Raw genomic sequence first — 15,723 nt, forward strand, 5'->3', positions numbered from 1 at the left:
TTTATCAACAATTTAAAAAAAATTGGTTGCTTACAAACTGGGTATCTTCATTGCTGTTCACAACACATACATCTAATCTGAATGTCCAGTAATGTGGCGTCTTGACACCTTTAAATATATTACCAAAATAACATTTGCTGCATTTATGTCTCTTGTTAGTGTAATGTTTAACCTGTCAGATGGGTATAGTCAGTTTTAACAGCTATTACCATAAAATGCCTTTAGAAAATTCCTTGTAACCTGTATATTTAGTTGTGGAAAAATTATGTGGGAAGCGAGAGTGTTTCTGTACCAATAGCAATAACGACCCATGCTATGGCCATGTCATGATAATTTTCGGTCCTTTACAGAAAACATGCTTGCATCAATCTGTAGTGTGCATGATTAAGCATATATGTTATCAAGGTCCAGGATTTATTGACACAGGTTGATCATACGCTGAATAACCCAACAACATTTTTGTTTGGAAGTGGAAAGAAATAATAAAAATTGCATTAATTGCAATGTGCAAAAAGAGTTGAGATACTGTATTATAATTTTGCTGCATGTCATTGTAGTATATATCAGGTCTTGATTGGTGAATATGTTAGTTTGTGATTTTATTTGAAGCAGAAATAATATGTGAATGCTTCATTGAGCATAATTCCGACTGGTAACTACGCACTTCGTCCGAGCACGCGTCATGCAAGCCATCTTAAATGACCACCTAAACTGTCATTTGGCAACCTAAAAAGCTGCCAAGGTTGCCCGGATGGCAACAGGGAAAAAAAGTTAAGCGAGAGCCCTGCCTGGTTATTATATCCTTTGGGACTCTTGTCAGATTTCTACTGATCCATTTATAAGTTATCTGAGTCCAGACGCCTCCACCTACCTATCCTTGGACCATGACCCCACTGATGAGCACCAGGCCATTATCTCAAACACCATCATGGGCTTCATCACTTCCGGCTCCCTGCCCTCCCAAGCCTCCAACCTCGTCGTTCCCCAGCCCCGCATGGCCCGATTTTACCTTCTCCCTAAAATCCACAAACCTGACTGTCATGGCAGACCCATTGTTTCTGCTTGTTCTTGTCACGCCAAACTTATTTCCCACATACCTCGATTCCATCCTATCCCCCTCCCCTGGTCAAATCCCTCCCAACCTATGTCCAAGACACCTCACATGCTCTTCGTCTCCTCCATGACTTCCGTTTTCCAGGCCCCCATTCCCTCATCTTCACCATGGATGTCCAGTCACTCTACACCTCCATCCCCCACCAGGAGGGTCTTAAAGCTCTCCGTTTCTTCCTCGACCACAAAACCAACCAATCTCCGTCTACAAATACTCTCCTCCGCCTAGGACTCCGCCTGGTCCTTACCCTCAACAACTTCTCCTTTGACTCCTCCCATTTCCTCCAAATCCAAGGCGTAGCTATGGGCACGCGCATGGGCCCCAGCTTTGCCTGCCTCTTTGTAGGGTACGTTGAACAATCTTTGTTCGAGGCGTACCGTGGCTCTATCCCCAAACTCTACCTCCGCTACATTGACGACTGCATTGGTGCTACCTCCTGCACCCATGCAGAACTCACTGACTTCATCCATTTCACCACTAACTTCCATCCGACACTCAAATTCACCAGAACCATTTCCGACATCTCCCTGCCGTTTCTAGACCTAACTACCTCTATTGTAGGTAACAGACTACTGACCGCCATTTACTACAAACCCACTGACTCCCACGGCTATCTGGACTACACTTCTTTCCACCCTGCCTCCTGTAAGGACTCTATCCTCTATTCCTAATTCCTCTGTCTACGCCGCATCTGCACCCAGGATGAGGTGTTCCAAACCAGGGCATCGGAGATGTCCTCATTCTTTATGGAACGGGGGTTCCCCTCTTCGACTATAGATGAGGCTCTCACCAGGGTGTCCTCTATATCCCGCAGCTCCGCTCTCACTCCCCATTTCCCCACTCGTAACAAGGATAGAGTCCCCCTTGTCCTCACCTTCCACCTCACCAGCTGTCCCATACAACAGATAATCCTCCGACATTTTTGTAACCTCCAACGGGATCCCACCACTATTCACATCTTCCCATCTCCTCTTTCGGCTTTCCGCAGAGTCCACTCCCTCCGTTATTCCCTGGTCAATTTGTTTCTTTCCACCCAAACCACTCCCCTGGTACTTACCCTTGCAACCGCAGGAAATGCTACACTTGTCGCTTTACCTCCCCTCTTGACTCCATCCAAGGACACAAGCAGTCTTTCCAGGTGAGGCAGAGGTTCACCTGCACATCCTCCAACCTCATCTATTGCATCCGCTGCTCTAGGTGTCGGCTGCTCTACATTGGTGAGACCAAGCGTAGGCTTGCCGATCGCTTAGCCCAACACCTCCGCTCTGTTCGCACTAACCAACCTGATCTCCCGGTGGCCCAGCACTTCAACCCCTTCCCATTCCAAATCCGACCTTTCTGTCCTGGGCCGCCTCCATGGCCAAAGTGAGTCCCACCGCAAATTGGAGGAGCAGCACCTCATATTTCGCTTGGGCAGTTTACACCCCAGCGGTATGAACATTGACTTCTGCAATTTCAGGTAGTCCTTGCTTTCTGCCTCCTTCCCCTCCCCTTCCCAGCTCTCCCACAGCCTACTGTCTCCGCCTCTTCCTTTCTTCCCGCTCCCACCCCCCCCCTGAAGAAGGGTCTCGACCCGAAACGTCACCTATTCCTTTGATCCGTAGATGCTGCCTCACCCGCTGAATTTCTCCAGCATTTTTGTCTACCTTCCATTTTTCCAGCATCTGCAGTTATTTCTTACACATTTATAAGTTGTGATCATTGAAGTCCTTGACCAGAGTGTACTGTGTGCCCCAGTTACTGTTAGTATTTCTGCCAAATACAGGTTTGCATAGATTTTGTTAATCTTGTGTGCATTGAGAGTGTTTAATACTCAGTCTGTTTTTCTGTTCATTCCTTCAGTTACTTGTGGGAAAAATGAAGATAGTGCCCCGCTAGAAAGTGTTTCATGCATCGATATCTGTGTTGAAGCCAGCGACAAATGCAACATTGAAGCAAACGAAAGTCTACAAGATGGCCATCAGCTTTTTGAGAAATATGGCAAAGTACAAGACATAGCACTGCTGCAGCATCTTAAAGATGAAACTGTTGATAAACTATCACGTGCTGTTAATAATGACAGGAGTTGGGATAATTTTGTGACACCGTTGCACAGAAGACATTCTCATAACAACAAGAAACGTAGAATCTTCGCCACTGCTCGTCGCACAGTGGCTAAAAGGTTAACCATGGAATCTAAAACAGTGCCTACTAATAGTGTTGATGTACAGACTGTCGGTACAGAGGAGAGTTGTGCACCTGCAGTTAATTCCGTTCAACCAGAGAAGACCAACATTTCTGAAAGTACTCTTATACAGAATACTGGGAGATCATTTGGACTAACATCCTTAACTGATACAAATCAAAGTCCAGTCCATCATAAAGGCAGTGAAACAAAATGTGAAGACCACACACATTATCTCAGCCAACATGATAGTACTTGCACTGCACAAGTTTCTACCCAATTATCAACCAGTGTAGTAGCCTGCACTTCACTTGTAATTCAGGCAGTTTCATCTCACTCTTCCTGTGTCTCTCATGTTTTGCATAAAACAGAGCAGCATTGCCTTCATTCTGAAAACACTAAGAGAACTTTGAAGACTAAGACTAGTCTGTCTGAACTTCAACAAAAAAAAACAAATATAGAGATACTATCGATTTGTTCGAGTTCAGGGAAACGCTTAGAGGAAAGTCTTACTACGAAAAAGGGATTGTCAAATATAGATCAAAGATCTGGTTTGCATAATTTATCAGGAGATGAAAAGAGAATATTTTCTGATAATACAAATATTCACAATCATAATAGAAAAATCGCAGTGTTGGCATCCACCTTGAAGGCGAGAAAATTGAAACCTGACATTGTCAGTGATGCATTCTTGGTTTTTTCAACTGTATTGCCTGAATATAAAATAGAATATAAGGAAAATGCTTGTACAACAGTTGAAAGAACACCATGCGACTTGCCCAGCTCCATTTCATCTGGCCATGAAATGACTGGGGCAAAATCCAAATTAACAGAGAACTTACACACTGAAACAAGAGCAGACCTTTCTGCATCTGAAACCAAAACAGAATTGTTTGAGCTATCTGAAGTAATCCAACCATCACACAACATTGAACCGTACAAAGGAGAGATCACGGATAAAATAGAATTAGAATATGAGAATCCAGGAGTTGAATTAAGTTCTGTGATGATAAATGAAACTTGCACAGTTTTGGAAAACACCAAAAATCTGATATCGGAAGTTTCTGAATCTTATAAATGTGGACCTTGTGGTGGAGATTTTAAAAGTACTGAACTGTGTATAGATTTGCTTACACAAAACTCACAAGAGAAGTTACTGCAAAAATTTGAAGACAATTCAGGAGCAAATTCGGCACAGGCCCACGAATTTGTCATTTCAAAAAACATATTTGAGAATCAAAAAGGTAATTGCCCTGTCTTCTCAACGGAAGCAGAGATTAAAACAAAATATTCTGAACCCCAAATTTCCACAGAAATTGATAAACAGCCATCAGTTTGCTTTGCAAAAACGCACACTTTTGATACTTCAGAAACCGTATTTGAGAAAAAGTCGCTGAGTGAGTACACGTCTTTGACAGCTAGTCAAACCGAAGATGTGAACAAATTGTTTCGTATTTTGGAGGATACAAATAGCCAATTTGAATTTACACCGTTTGGAAAACAGCCTGCTGCCAGTGAAGTGAACAAGGATAACGACCTGCTTAACAAGCAATTATATTGCACTCTTCCTTCTGCTGTTTCGGATAAGTGGCAGGATGTCAATTTTGATGCACGGTTCGACGTTGAGTCTTCAATGATGCTGAATAGTAATCCTCGCAACTTGCAACAACTAGCAGAGTTATCAAAAATGCAGACTAATTCTGCAATCTATCTGCAGAATGCAATAGAAGTAGACCAAACCACACCAAATGAACCCATTGGTTCCCTTGGCTTTCGCAATAAAAACAAAGGAATAGCAGCATTTACAGTGCCAGATTTGTGCACAGATTCCACAGTACTTGCCTCTAACACTGTTAAAATGCATACAGATACAATGCATAATAAGGTAATTCCACCTCAGAAAGATGCAGTGAGTTTTTGTACAGCAAGTGGGAGTAAAATAAAGTTCTCTGATGAGGGTTTGCAAAGAGCTAAAAATATTTTCAAGGACATCGGCAATGATATTGATCAAATTAGTGATCATGCGCTTTCAATGAATGCTTTGAGTTACTCTGTTATTGGGTCTAAAAAGATAAGTGAACCTAAATTAAGTGATACCGAGATTTTGAAAAGCAGTGAGTCATACCTGCTGCATCCAGCTCACTTCAATTTAAACAGCAAAACTAATTTGGATAACGTTTTGCAAAATGAGAGAACAATTGTGTATAATGATAGAAAAGATGAGACCAGTGCTGTCACCATATCGGAAGAAGGTAAAGCAATATATTTATCCACTGAGCAAGATGTACAACGGTCTGATAGTGTAGATGTTGTGCAACTTGATACAATGACAACTCGAGCTGATAAAAATAACCTATATAATTCTGACTGCAGTAGTACAAAACACGATGGGAAGGTGGAATTTGGCAGCAGGATGGAAGTATCAGATGATGACTTATTGTCTAGCACTTTTGTAAGCCTAACAAAATCTTCAGAAGAAGCAATAAATGCTAAAGGGAGTAATGACACCACATGTTTCCACATTGCAAGTGGCAAAGACATCACCGTCTCCAAAAAAGACCTGAATGTATCAGCAGGCTTGCGTGAGACCAAAGATAGCTACACAGAAAATTTGCAAGATACAGGAACAGCAAGAAGTACATCTCAACAACTTGATATGCAGATGAATACTTCTGCTGCATTTGTCGTTCCAAATGGGAAAAATTCTGAATCCTGTATTGCACTTAGAAATAAAGAAGTAATTGCAATTAATTCATCCTTTGGTGCAATTGAGACTGGAATTAAAGGATTCCAAACTGCTAATGGTAAGATGGTTACTGTCTGCAAAGCTTCTCTTGATAAAGCCACAGCTCTATTTGCTGAGAAGGATCTTTCAAATGAAACAAAACATAATATTTCATCAGAATCTCTTGAACCAAATATAAGCAACACATTAATTCAGAAGGCTATAAAAAATGGAAAAATGAAACATTTGAAGAAAAACCACAGTCATGTGAATTCTAAAAATAACAGCAGGATGCATGATTCTTCCATTCAAAGTCATCGTGAGTTTGAGGAATTGAATACTGGCATAGAAATGAAAAGCTTCCAAATGGCTAGTGGTAAACAAATCAGTGTGTCAAATATGGCTTTAGATAAAGGAAGAGCTTTGTTCTTCGATGATGATTATAATGGATTTAGCTTTCAACCGAGTTTAATATCACCTGAAACATTAAAAAATGCACCTTCTGAAGATAGTACTCTAAATTACAATGCACTAGTGGCTAATCCTCCACGTAGGTTAGAAACGATTAATCAAGATAGTAGTCTTCCATCCAAACAATATTTGGCGCACTGTGCTGCAAATGGTAGCAGTATATATGTAAGTGAAGCAAACTTGAAGTACACAGAAGAGAAATTTACAGAGGATAAACCTGGAGAAAGCAATGTTTCAGTTTTGAATCCTTCCTTTGATAATAATCAAGGTAATTATGCTGATGGCGTTACTGTGACTGAGCTCCCTAAACATTTTTTAAATACTGGACCTATTGCCTTCAGCACAGCTAGTGGGAAGCCTGTTCAAGTTTCAGAAGAATCTCTAAAGAAATGCAAGCAAATGTTTTCAGATGTAGTCAGTGAGGAGGCATCGGAGATGATCATTGATAAAGATGTGAAATCCAAGGAGAAAAGACATTCTGAAAAAAACCGGCAATTGGATAGCTCGATTTCAAAGGCATCCCTTGGTTTCAACACGGCAAGTGGGAAGCCAGTTTTAGTTTCTCATGATGCTCTTCAGAAAGTTAAATGCATGCTAAAAGAATTTGAAAGCAGCCCAAAGTGTACAAGAACTACACCTTTTGAAAAAGCTCAGCCGTTACAACTATTACCCACTTCTTCTCTGTTCTCTGACACTCCTATGGGCGGTGAACAAAGCGAAGAAGGTTCAGAGTTAATTCACAGAAAATCGGGCAACAGTACAGGGAGCATTTCAAATGTGCAAAATCTTGTCCTGGTAGAATCAAGCAAAAGGAAAATAAATGAATTTGCAAGTAATAGGCCTAAAATAAATTCATCAGCATCTTGTTCAAATACTTGTATTCTCATGTCAGGATTTCAAACAGCTACGGGCAAGGAAGTGACGGTAGAAGAAAGCAGTCTAACGATGGCACGAGTACAATTGGCTTCAAATAAAACTGATAAGCTGGATCACTCTACTGAGAAATCTAATATCCTCACAGAAGCAAGAAGTAAATCAAATTGTAACGTGAGCCATGCCTCAGTGCCTATTGCCCATGCATTGAAAAATAATTATATCACAAATCCTGAAATATCAGAAAAAAAATTCGAAAAATGGACTATGAAAGATTCAAAGGCAACAGTGGACCATGATGAAGGTTTTGATTATAAGCCAAACAAAGCATTGAGATGCAGCCACGCTTTCACAGATCAAACCATTGGACCAGATTTAAGAACTGGGAAGAGACCGAGTTCAGAAGTAAAATTCACAACAGGTAAATTGTGCTCAATTTTGGTTAAATTTTTTTTTTTTCACAAGATGCAAAAAACGCATCAACTGAGACCTACATTCTCCAGCGTAAACCATGGACATGCAGTCGTGGAAAGCTTCTGAATCTGATTCAAATTAAAGATTAACATTAATTACCACTAGCCTGCAGTGTTTAAATATTTCAGAGGATTCAATGTTTCTGCTAGCTCCTGAAAAACAGAGTTCTTTGCTATTCCTTTAATATCCACTTGATTTTCTTAATATAAAAAAACTTCAAAACTATTGTCTTTTGTAACTGTAAAACTTTCAAAACTAATTGTTTATAATTGCCCTTTTGAAAATTTCTCCCTGACTTCTTCACCCCTGTTTGGGAGACTTCTTCAAACATTTGTGATGCAGAATATGATTTTTTTTGTGGGTTACTTTCAGAGTTATCTGTAATTTTTACATGTACCCAACAAACAATACTTGTATGAGTGATTTTTCTATTTAACCCATGATTATTTATTTCCAAGGGCACAGCATAAATCATTTTTTCACTCTGTTGTTTTATCAACCTGGCATCTTTCCTTTACTTCATCATGACATTACATCCTTGGCCTTCAGCTGATAGTGTGAAATTCTTTGCTCTTCTATGTTTCCCCTTTTGCTCAATTTAGAGTTTTGTTAAACGTACCTTATTCAGATTGAATTTTCACCACCGCTCACTGTTTACTTCTCATTAAAATGCTGGAAGACACTTCTTTGCTAACAAAAGATTTGGCAGAATAAAGACACAAAATACTTTGCACTTTCCAATACATAGATCAGAAGAACTAGTCATTCAATTTTACATGGTCATTTTTAATAAACTACTTTATTTTAATTCAGAAGAGCCTCCATCAAAACGACGGCTTTTATCTGAATTTGACAGAACTTTACAGAGTGACCACAAATCTACTTTCAAACCCTTAAAATGTAACCCCGAAGGTAGGCTCAGTTTTGTATAATTAGAGTCCAAAATGGCACCACTATAATTTTGGAACAATTTTAACAGTTTAATTGTTTTCTTAAAATGTCCATAAAAATGTTTCCATAAAATAAAGGGCTTACAGGGCTTAGTGTACAACTTACTTTTGGTAAAGAGTGGATATATGGACAGATGTTTAAGAAAGAACTACAGATGCTGGAAAAATCAAAGGTAGACAAAAATGCTGGAGAAACTCAGCGGATGAGGCAGCATCTATGGAGCAAAGGAATAGGTGACATTTCGGGTCGAGACCCTTCTTCAGATTGATGTGGGTGGGGAGGGGGCGGAAAGAAGAAAGGAAGAGGCGGAGAGTAGGCTGTGGGAGAGCTGGGAAGGGGAGGGGAAGGAGGGAGAAAGCAAGGACTTGAAATTGGAGAAGTCAATGTTCATACCGTTGGGGTGTAAACTACCCAAGCGAAATATGAGGTGCTGTTCCTCCAATTTGCGGTGGGACTCACTCTGGCCATGGAGGAGGCCCAGGACAGAAAGGTCGGATTCGGAATGGGAGGGGGAGTTGAAGTGCTGATTCACCAGGAGATCGGGTTCGTTAATGCGAACTGTGCAGAGGTGTTGGGCGAAGCGATCGCCAAGCCTGCGCTTGGTCTCACCAATATAGAGCAGTTGACACCTAGAGCAGCGAATGCAATAGATGAGGTTGGAGGAGGTGCAGGTGACCTCTGCCTCACCTGGAAAGACTGCTTGGGACCTTGGATGGAGTCGAGGGGAGGTAAAGCGACAAGTGTAGCATTTCCTGCGGTTGCAAGGGAAAGTACCAGGGGAGGGGGTGGTTTGGGTGGGAAGGGACGAATTGACCAGGGAGTTGCGGAGGGAGCGGTCTCTGCAGAAAGCCGAAAGGGGAAGAGATGGGAAGATGTGGCCAGTGGTGGGATCCTGTTGGAGGTGGCAAAAATGTCGGAGGATTATCTGTTGTATGTGACGGCTGGTAGGGTAGTAGGTGAGGACAAGGGGGACTCTGTCCTTGTTACGAGTGGGGGGATGGGGAGTGAGAGCGGAGCTACAGGATATAGAAGAGACCCTGGTGAGAGCCTCATCTATAGTTGAAGATGGGAACCCCCGTTTCCTAAAGAATGAAGACATCTCCGATGCCCTGGAAATGGAAGACCTCATCCTGGGTGCAGATGCGGTGCAGACGGAGGAATTGGGAGTAGGCGATAGAGTCCTTACAGGAAGCTGGGTGGGAAGAAGTGTAGTCCAGATAGCCATGGGAATCAGTGGGTTTGTAGTAGATATCGGTCAGTAGTCTGTTACCTGTGATGGAGATAGTGAGGTCAAGAAATGGTAGGGAGATGTCGGAAATGGTCTAGGTGAATTTGAGTGCCGGATGGAAGTTGGTGGTGAAATGGATGAAGTCAGTGAGTTCTATATGGGTGCAGGAGGTAGCACCAAGTTAATGTAGTCAATGTAGCGGAGGTAGTGTTATGGACAGAAGTGAGATACAGGAATAAATTGAGTTTCAGGTTGTCAAGCTAGAGTGTTGTAATGAGTGAATGAAACCTCATTCACATTTCCAGAATCGAGTTTCTTGCCCATAGCAGGGGAATTAAGAACCAGAGGACATAGGTTTAAGGTGAGGGGGGAGAGATTTAATAGGAACTGAGGGGTAACTTTTTCACACAAAGGGTAGTGGTTGTATGGAACGAGCTGCCAGAGGAGGTCGTTGAGGCAGGTACTATCGCAACATTACAGAAAATTTTAGACAGGTCCGTGGATAGGACAGGTTTAGAGGGATATGGGCCAAACGCAGGCAGGTGGGACTGCTGGAGATTGGTCGTATTGACCGGTGCAGGCAAGTTGGACTGAAGAGCCTGTTTCCATATTGTAAGATTCTGACTCTATGAAAAGACAGTGAAACATATCCATATTTGCTGCTGATTTTTTTAAAAGCGAGGTAGAGAAGCAAGCAGAAAGTTTGCAAAAAAGCTAAACATGCAAGTGGGTTGGAGGATAACAGATCAGTTATATCACTTGTAAAACACAAAGTGCTGGAGGAACCCAAACAGCATCTGTGTGAATGAACAGGTGGCCTTTTGGATCGAAACACTTCAGAAATTGTAGTAGTGGGGGGGAAAGCTGAAAAAGAGAGATGGAGGTGGGACAAAGCCTGGCAAGTGATAGGTGGCTACAGGTGAGGGGGGAGGGGGTTGAATGGCAGATGGGTGGACAAAGGCTAGAGGGGAAAAGGAGACAAAATTGTATTAGATAAGGAGAGAAGATGAGTGAAATGTAAAGTCAGAGAGACGGATAAAGATGAAAGGGGATGGGGGGGGGGGTGTAGAGGGGCCGCACAATGGGCAAAATGGGGGCACACCGGGGGAGATTGTGGAGCATACAGTGGCAGAGAATGCAGATGTCACATCAGCGCCTTTGGAGCTGGAATGAAAGCAAGTGATCCTTAATTCTGAGGGAATGGTGAGGAAGGAAAGTAAATTGGCACCATGGTTTTGAAAGGAACCAGATGAATGTAAATCCGTTTTCATTTGGATAGTTGAGAAGAGAGCTGATTTAAATGTATTCAATTATCAGAGGTTTGAATAAGTAAGTAAGTAAACTTATTGGCCAAGTATTCACATACAAGGAATTGGCCTTGCTGAAAGGTCTAAGTTAGAAAACATTGACATTTTTTAACAATTGAAGGATGGAAATTGAAGTTGTAGTTTCTTTCAGGAGCATTTTGTGACCGAAGGAAATTCATGTACAATATCCCACTGAAGCCTGTGACTTCTGCTCCATCAAAGGACAAAAGGTAATTTCAGCAGCATATTTTGGAAATGAGATTCAACTAAACATTTTCTTAAATGGGATAGAAATTGGGTTTGCAACATAACCTTGGGTTTCAGTTTACATGTTGAACTGTTCATCGTGATTTCCTTTTTTTTTCAGAAGGTTAATTGTAAGTTAATTGGCGTTGGTAAATGTAAAAATTGTCCCTAATGGGTGTAGAATAGTGTTAATGTGCTGGTCGGCGCGAACCCGGTGGGCCGAAGGGCCTGTTTCCACGCTGTATCTCTAAACTAAACTAAAACAAAATCTTCAAAGAATATAAAATAATAGTTGTAAGAAAATATTATAATTGCATTGTTTGTTACGTAAAATGCCGTATATTTTTATTTTGACAGTCTTTCAAGCAGTACTCATCAGCAAATGATTTCGCCGAATGTTACAATCCCTGTCCATGAAAATTCAGTTCGACAAGATCTATATCATCATGACATTAAGCAAACGAAAAAACAAGTGGCAGTGTTCAAACCTCCATTCCACAGTGACTCTGGTGGTCACAGGCAGCTAAAGAAAAGCAGACAGGGTACACCAAAGTCAGGAAAAACATTCTTACCTCCATTTAAAACTGATCCAAATTATAATCAAATGGAAAAGCAATTGAATACGGAGGCGGTAATTTCTCCAGTGCAAAATGAAAGTGAATATAGTACTGAAGCCAATAACCGCAGTGGACCTATCAAAGATGGTTGTCCATTGAAAGGTGATACAATAGCCGCAAGTGAAGATAAAATCCAGTCAATATCTGGTACTTCAGATGAATGTAAAGCCAGCGATGAAGGTATTAATATTGTTTACATGCTTTTAAATTGCTAACTCTTATTTTCCCTCTTTTCGTTTTGTTGGTTTAATTACATTGAGAATGTTGGTGAGTGGTCATGATCCTAGAATCAAAGTAAATGAGATGTGTTGCTTGGACATTAGCAAGATTGTTTTTAAATCTTGAAGATCGTAGGGAAGAGAAAACTAGAACTACCTGTTCTGAGCTCCAGGTAAATAAATAACATAAATTACATGTGGCCTGAATCTCGATTTCACCACAATTAGAAGGAAGAGGACTTGTATTTAAGTTGGCCTGGTAGAGTCAATTTTGCTTTACTCATGAAGAGGATGGAAATGAATGGTAAAAGTACACACTAAGTGTGGATTTTTATTTGGTATAATGCGTTTCACTAGTTGCTTCCTTACCTTTAATTACAAGACTATTAGAAACATAGAAACATAGAAATTAGGTGCAGGAGTAGGCCATTCGGCCCTTCGAGCCTGCACCGCCATTCAATATGATCATGGCTGATCATCCAAATCAGTATCCCGTACCTGCCTTCTCTCCATACCCTCTGATCCCCTTAGCCACAAGGGCCACATCTAACTCCCTCTTAAATATAGCCAATGAACTGGCCTCGACTACCCTCTGTGGCAGGGAGTTCCAGAGATTCACCACTCTCTGTGTGAAAAAAGTTCTTCTCATCTCGGTTTTAAAGGATTTCCCCCTTATCCTTAAGCTGTGACCCCTTGTCCTGGACTTCCCCAACATTGGGAGCAATCTTCCTGCATCTAGCCTGTCCAACCCCTTAAGAATTTTGTAAGTTTCTATAAGATCCCCTCTCAATCTCCTAAATTCTAGAGAGTATAAACCAAGTCTATCCAGTCTTTCTTCATAAGACAGTCCTGACATCCCAGGAATTAGTCTGGTGAACCTTCTCTGCACTCCCTCTATGGCAATAATGTCCTTCCTCAGATTTGGAGACCAAAACTGTACGCAATACTCCAGGTGTGGTCTCACCAAGACCCTGTACAACTGCAGTAGAACCTCCCTGCTCCTATACTCAAATCCTTTTGCTATGAAAGCTAACATACCATTCGCTTTCTTCACTGCCTGCTGCACCTGCATGCCCACTTTCAATGACTGGTGTACCATGACACCCAGGTCTCGCTGCATCTCCCCTTTTCCTAGTCGGCCACCATTTAGATAATAGTCTGCTTTCCTGTTTTTGCCACCAAAATGGATAACCTCACATTTATCCACATTATACTGCATCTGCCAAACATTTGCCCACTCACCCAGCCTATCCAAGTCACCTTGCAGTCTCCTAGCATCCTCCTCACAGCTAACACTGCCCCCCAGCTTAGTGTCATCCGCAAACTTGGAGATATTGCCTTCAATTCCCTCATCCAGATCATTAATATATATTGTAAATAGCTGGGGTCCCAGCACTGAGACTTGCGGTACCCCACTAGTCACTGCCTGCCATTGTGAAAAGGACCCGTTTACTCCTACTCTTTGCTTCCTGTTTGCCAGCCAGTTCTCTATCCACATCAATACTGAACCCCCAATGCCGTGTGCTTTAAGTTTGTAATCTAATCTCTTATGTGGGACCTTGTCGAAAGCCTTCTGGAAGTCCAGATACACCACATCCACTGGTTCTCCCCTATCCACGCTACTAGTTACATCCTCGAAAAATTCTATAAGATTCGTCAGACATGATTTACCTTTTGTAAATCCATGCTGACTTTGTCCAATGATTTCACCACTTTCCAAATGTGCTGCTATCCCATCTTTAATAACTGACTGACTATTATTGTATCAACAGATGGTAAAAATGCTGGAGTAACTTACTACATTTGGCTTCTGTTTACCCTTGCCTTTTAGATTTTCAGCATCTGCAGTTGTTTTGCATTTAAATTGTGCTCTATTTTAGTCACCATTAGTTTTAATTGGGTATCAAGACCAAGGGTCCTTCTGTTGTGTTTTTTTGGGAGGCATATTTGTAAGTCAAAGACTAATGCAATCATAATAAGACTTAAACAGATGGTAAAAAACACAAAAGTGCTGGAGTAACTCAGCAAGTCAAACAGCATCTCTGGAGAATATAGATAGGCGATGCTTTGGGTCGGACACAACTTCAGACTTGCAGTTGTAGAGGAGAGAAAGCTGGAAAGAGAGGTGGGAGCGGGACAAAGCCAACAAGTGAGAGGTGGATACACATGAGGATAGTTGCTGGGCAGATGGGTGGACAGAGATAAAATGGAGACAAAAGACTGTGAGATAAGGGAGAAGAGTCACCCACTGATGAGAATTATAAAAATATGCCTTTCCCTGAATCAAATAGTTTTTCCTTATTGCAGCCCTAAATGGCCGACCTCTTATTTTGAGATTGTGACTGCTATTTCCCCACTCCTCAGCCAAGGGAAATATCCTTCCTGCATCCACTCTGCAGAGCTACCTGACTTGTACCTCTTCATGTTGAGTTTTTTGTTTGTAGAATTTTCAAGGATTGTTCAAACATGGCATTTCGCAAGGAACCTGCAGGAAATGAGATTAATGAAGAAGAAAAAACAAACTATTCATCCACAACCAGGCAGCTTGTACAGATCTAAAAACTGCACTTCAAAATTCTCTCTGCATACAGCAGTTGAAGGAAAAGCTCCAAGATATTTTACAGAAGAAAAGGTACAGACTATATTTGCAGTTTGATTTTCCTTCTAAATTAAATTCAAATGCTTCAAAAAAGGCAACAATTTACAGAAAGCTTTTGAGCATCGTTTAAAATATTGTTCTTTTAACACCAAGGAATGTTAGCACTGTCCAAGCCATCAATTTAATTGAAGTACATCTGTCACTTGGTTTAGTAGCAATTTGAATTTGCATGATTTGACTCTGCTATCTTCTATGGCCAAATTCTTCAAATAGTTGTTGCTTCAAAGATTATACTGTATCCAAGTTATCACAGTAAAACTCCAATAATCTGCTGTCTGACCACTCAGAAACCCCGATGGTTCAGCATCTGTCTAACTCCAATTAACTCTCTGGCTTCACAAGAACCCCAATTTCATTGCTGCTTCTAGTCTCACAGAGTTCACTGGGAAATCTATACCTTTGTTGTACAACATCTAAAACAAACGGTATTAAAAGTGTGTTGGGGTATCAATAGGAATAACAACGTGGTAAAACCTTCTGGACCGGAACCACCAGAGTCCTGAACCTGCTGGATTAACAATGTTTTACTGTAATTTATGTGTGAGCAGTGTTTCTGGTCATTGATTTTTTTGATGAAAAACACATTAATTTACTAAATTTTTCTTACTGATGCTACACCACTTTGAACTGACAAAAATGAGGGGCTGGATCATTCTAGATGTGACCTGGTGTCTATCTG

At 41.2% G+C, this 15,723-nt stretch overlaps 1 protein-coding gene across 4 annotated transcripts in view; it reads left to right on the plus strand.

Moving 5' to 3' along the window:
* brca2 (BRCA2 DNA repair associated) overlaps window positions 1-15,723 on the plus strand; it is a 63,137-nt gene that overhangs the window by 18,327 nt on the left and 29,087 nt on the right. For all 4 annotated transcript variants that reach the window (XM_033022872.1, XM_033022873.1, XM_033022874.1 and 1 more), the window contains exons 10-14: window positions 2,954-7,765; window positions 8,632-8,730; window positions 11,456-11,534; window positions 11,908-12,347; window positions 14,830-15,017. In XM_033022872.1, the coding sequence (XP_032878763.1) occupies window positions 2,954-7,765; window positions 8,632-8,730; window positions 11,456-11,534; window positions 11,908-12,347; window positions 14,830-15,017 (5,618 nt within the window). The remainder of the gene's footprint in view (window positions 1-2,953; window positions 7,766-8,631; window positions 8,731-11,455; window positions 11,535-11,907; window positions 12,348-14,829; window positions 15,018-15,723) is intronic.

This window comes from Amblyraja radiata, chromosome 6, assembly GCF_010909765.2.
Source record: "Amblyraja radiata isolate CabotCenter1 chromosome 6, sAmbRad1.1.pri, whole genome shotgun sequence".
Taxonomy (NCBI): domain Eukaryota; kingdom Metazoa; phylum Chordata; class Chondrichthyes; order Rajiformes; family Rajidae; genus Amblyraja; species Amblyraja radiata.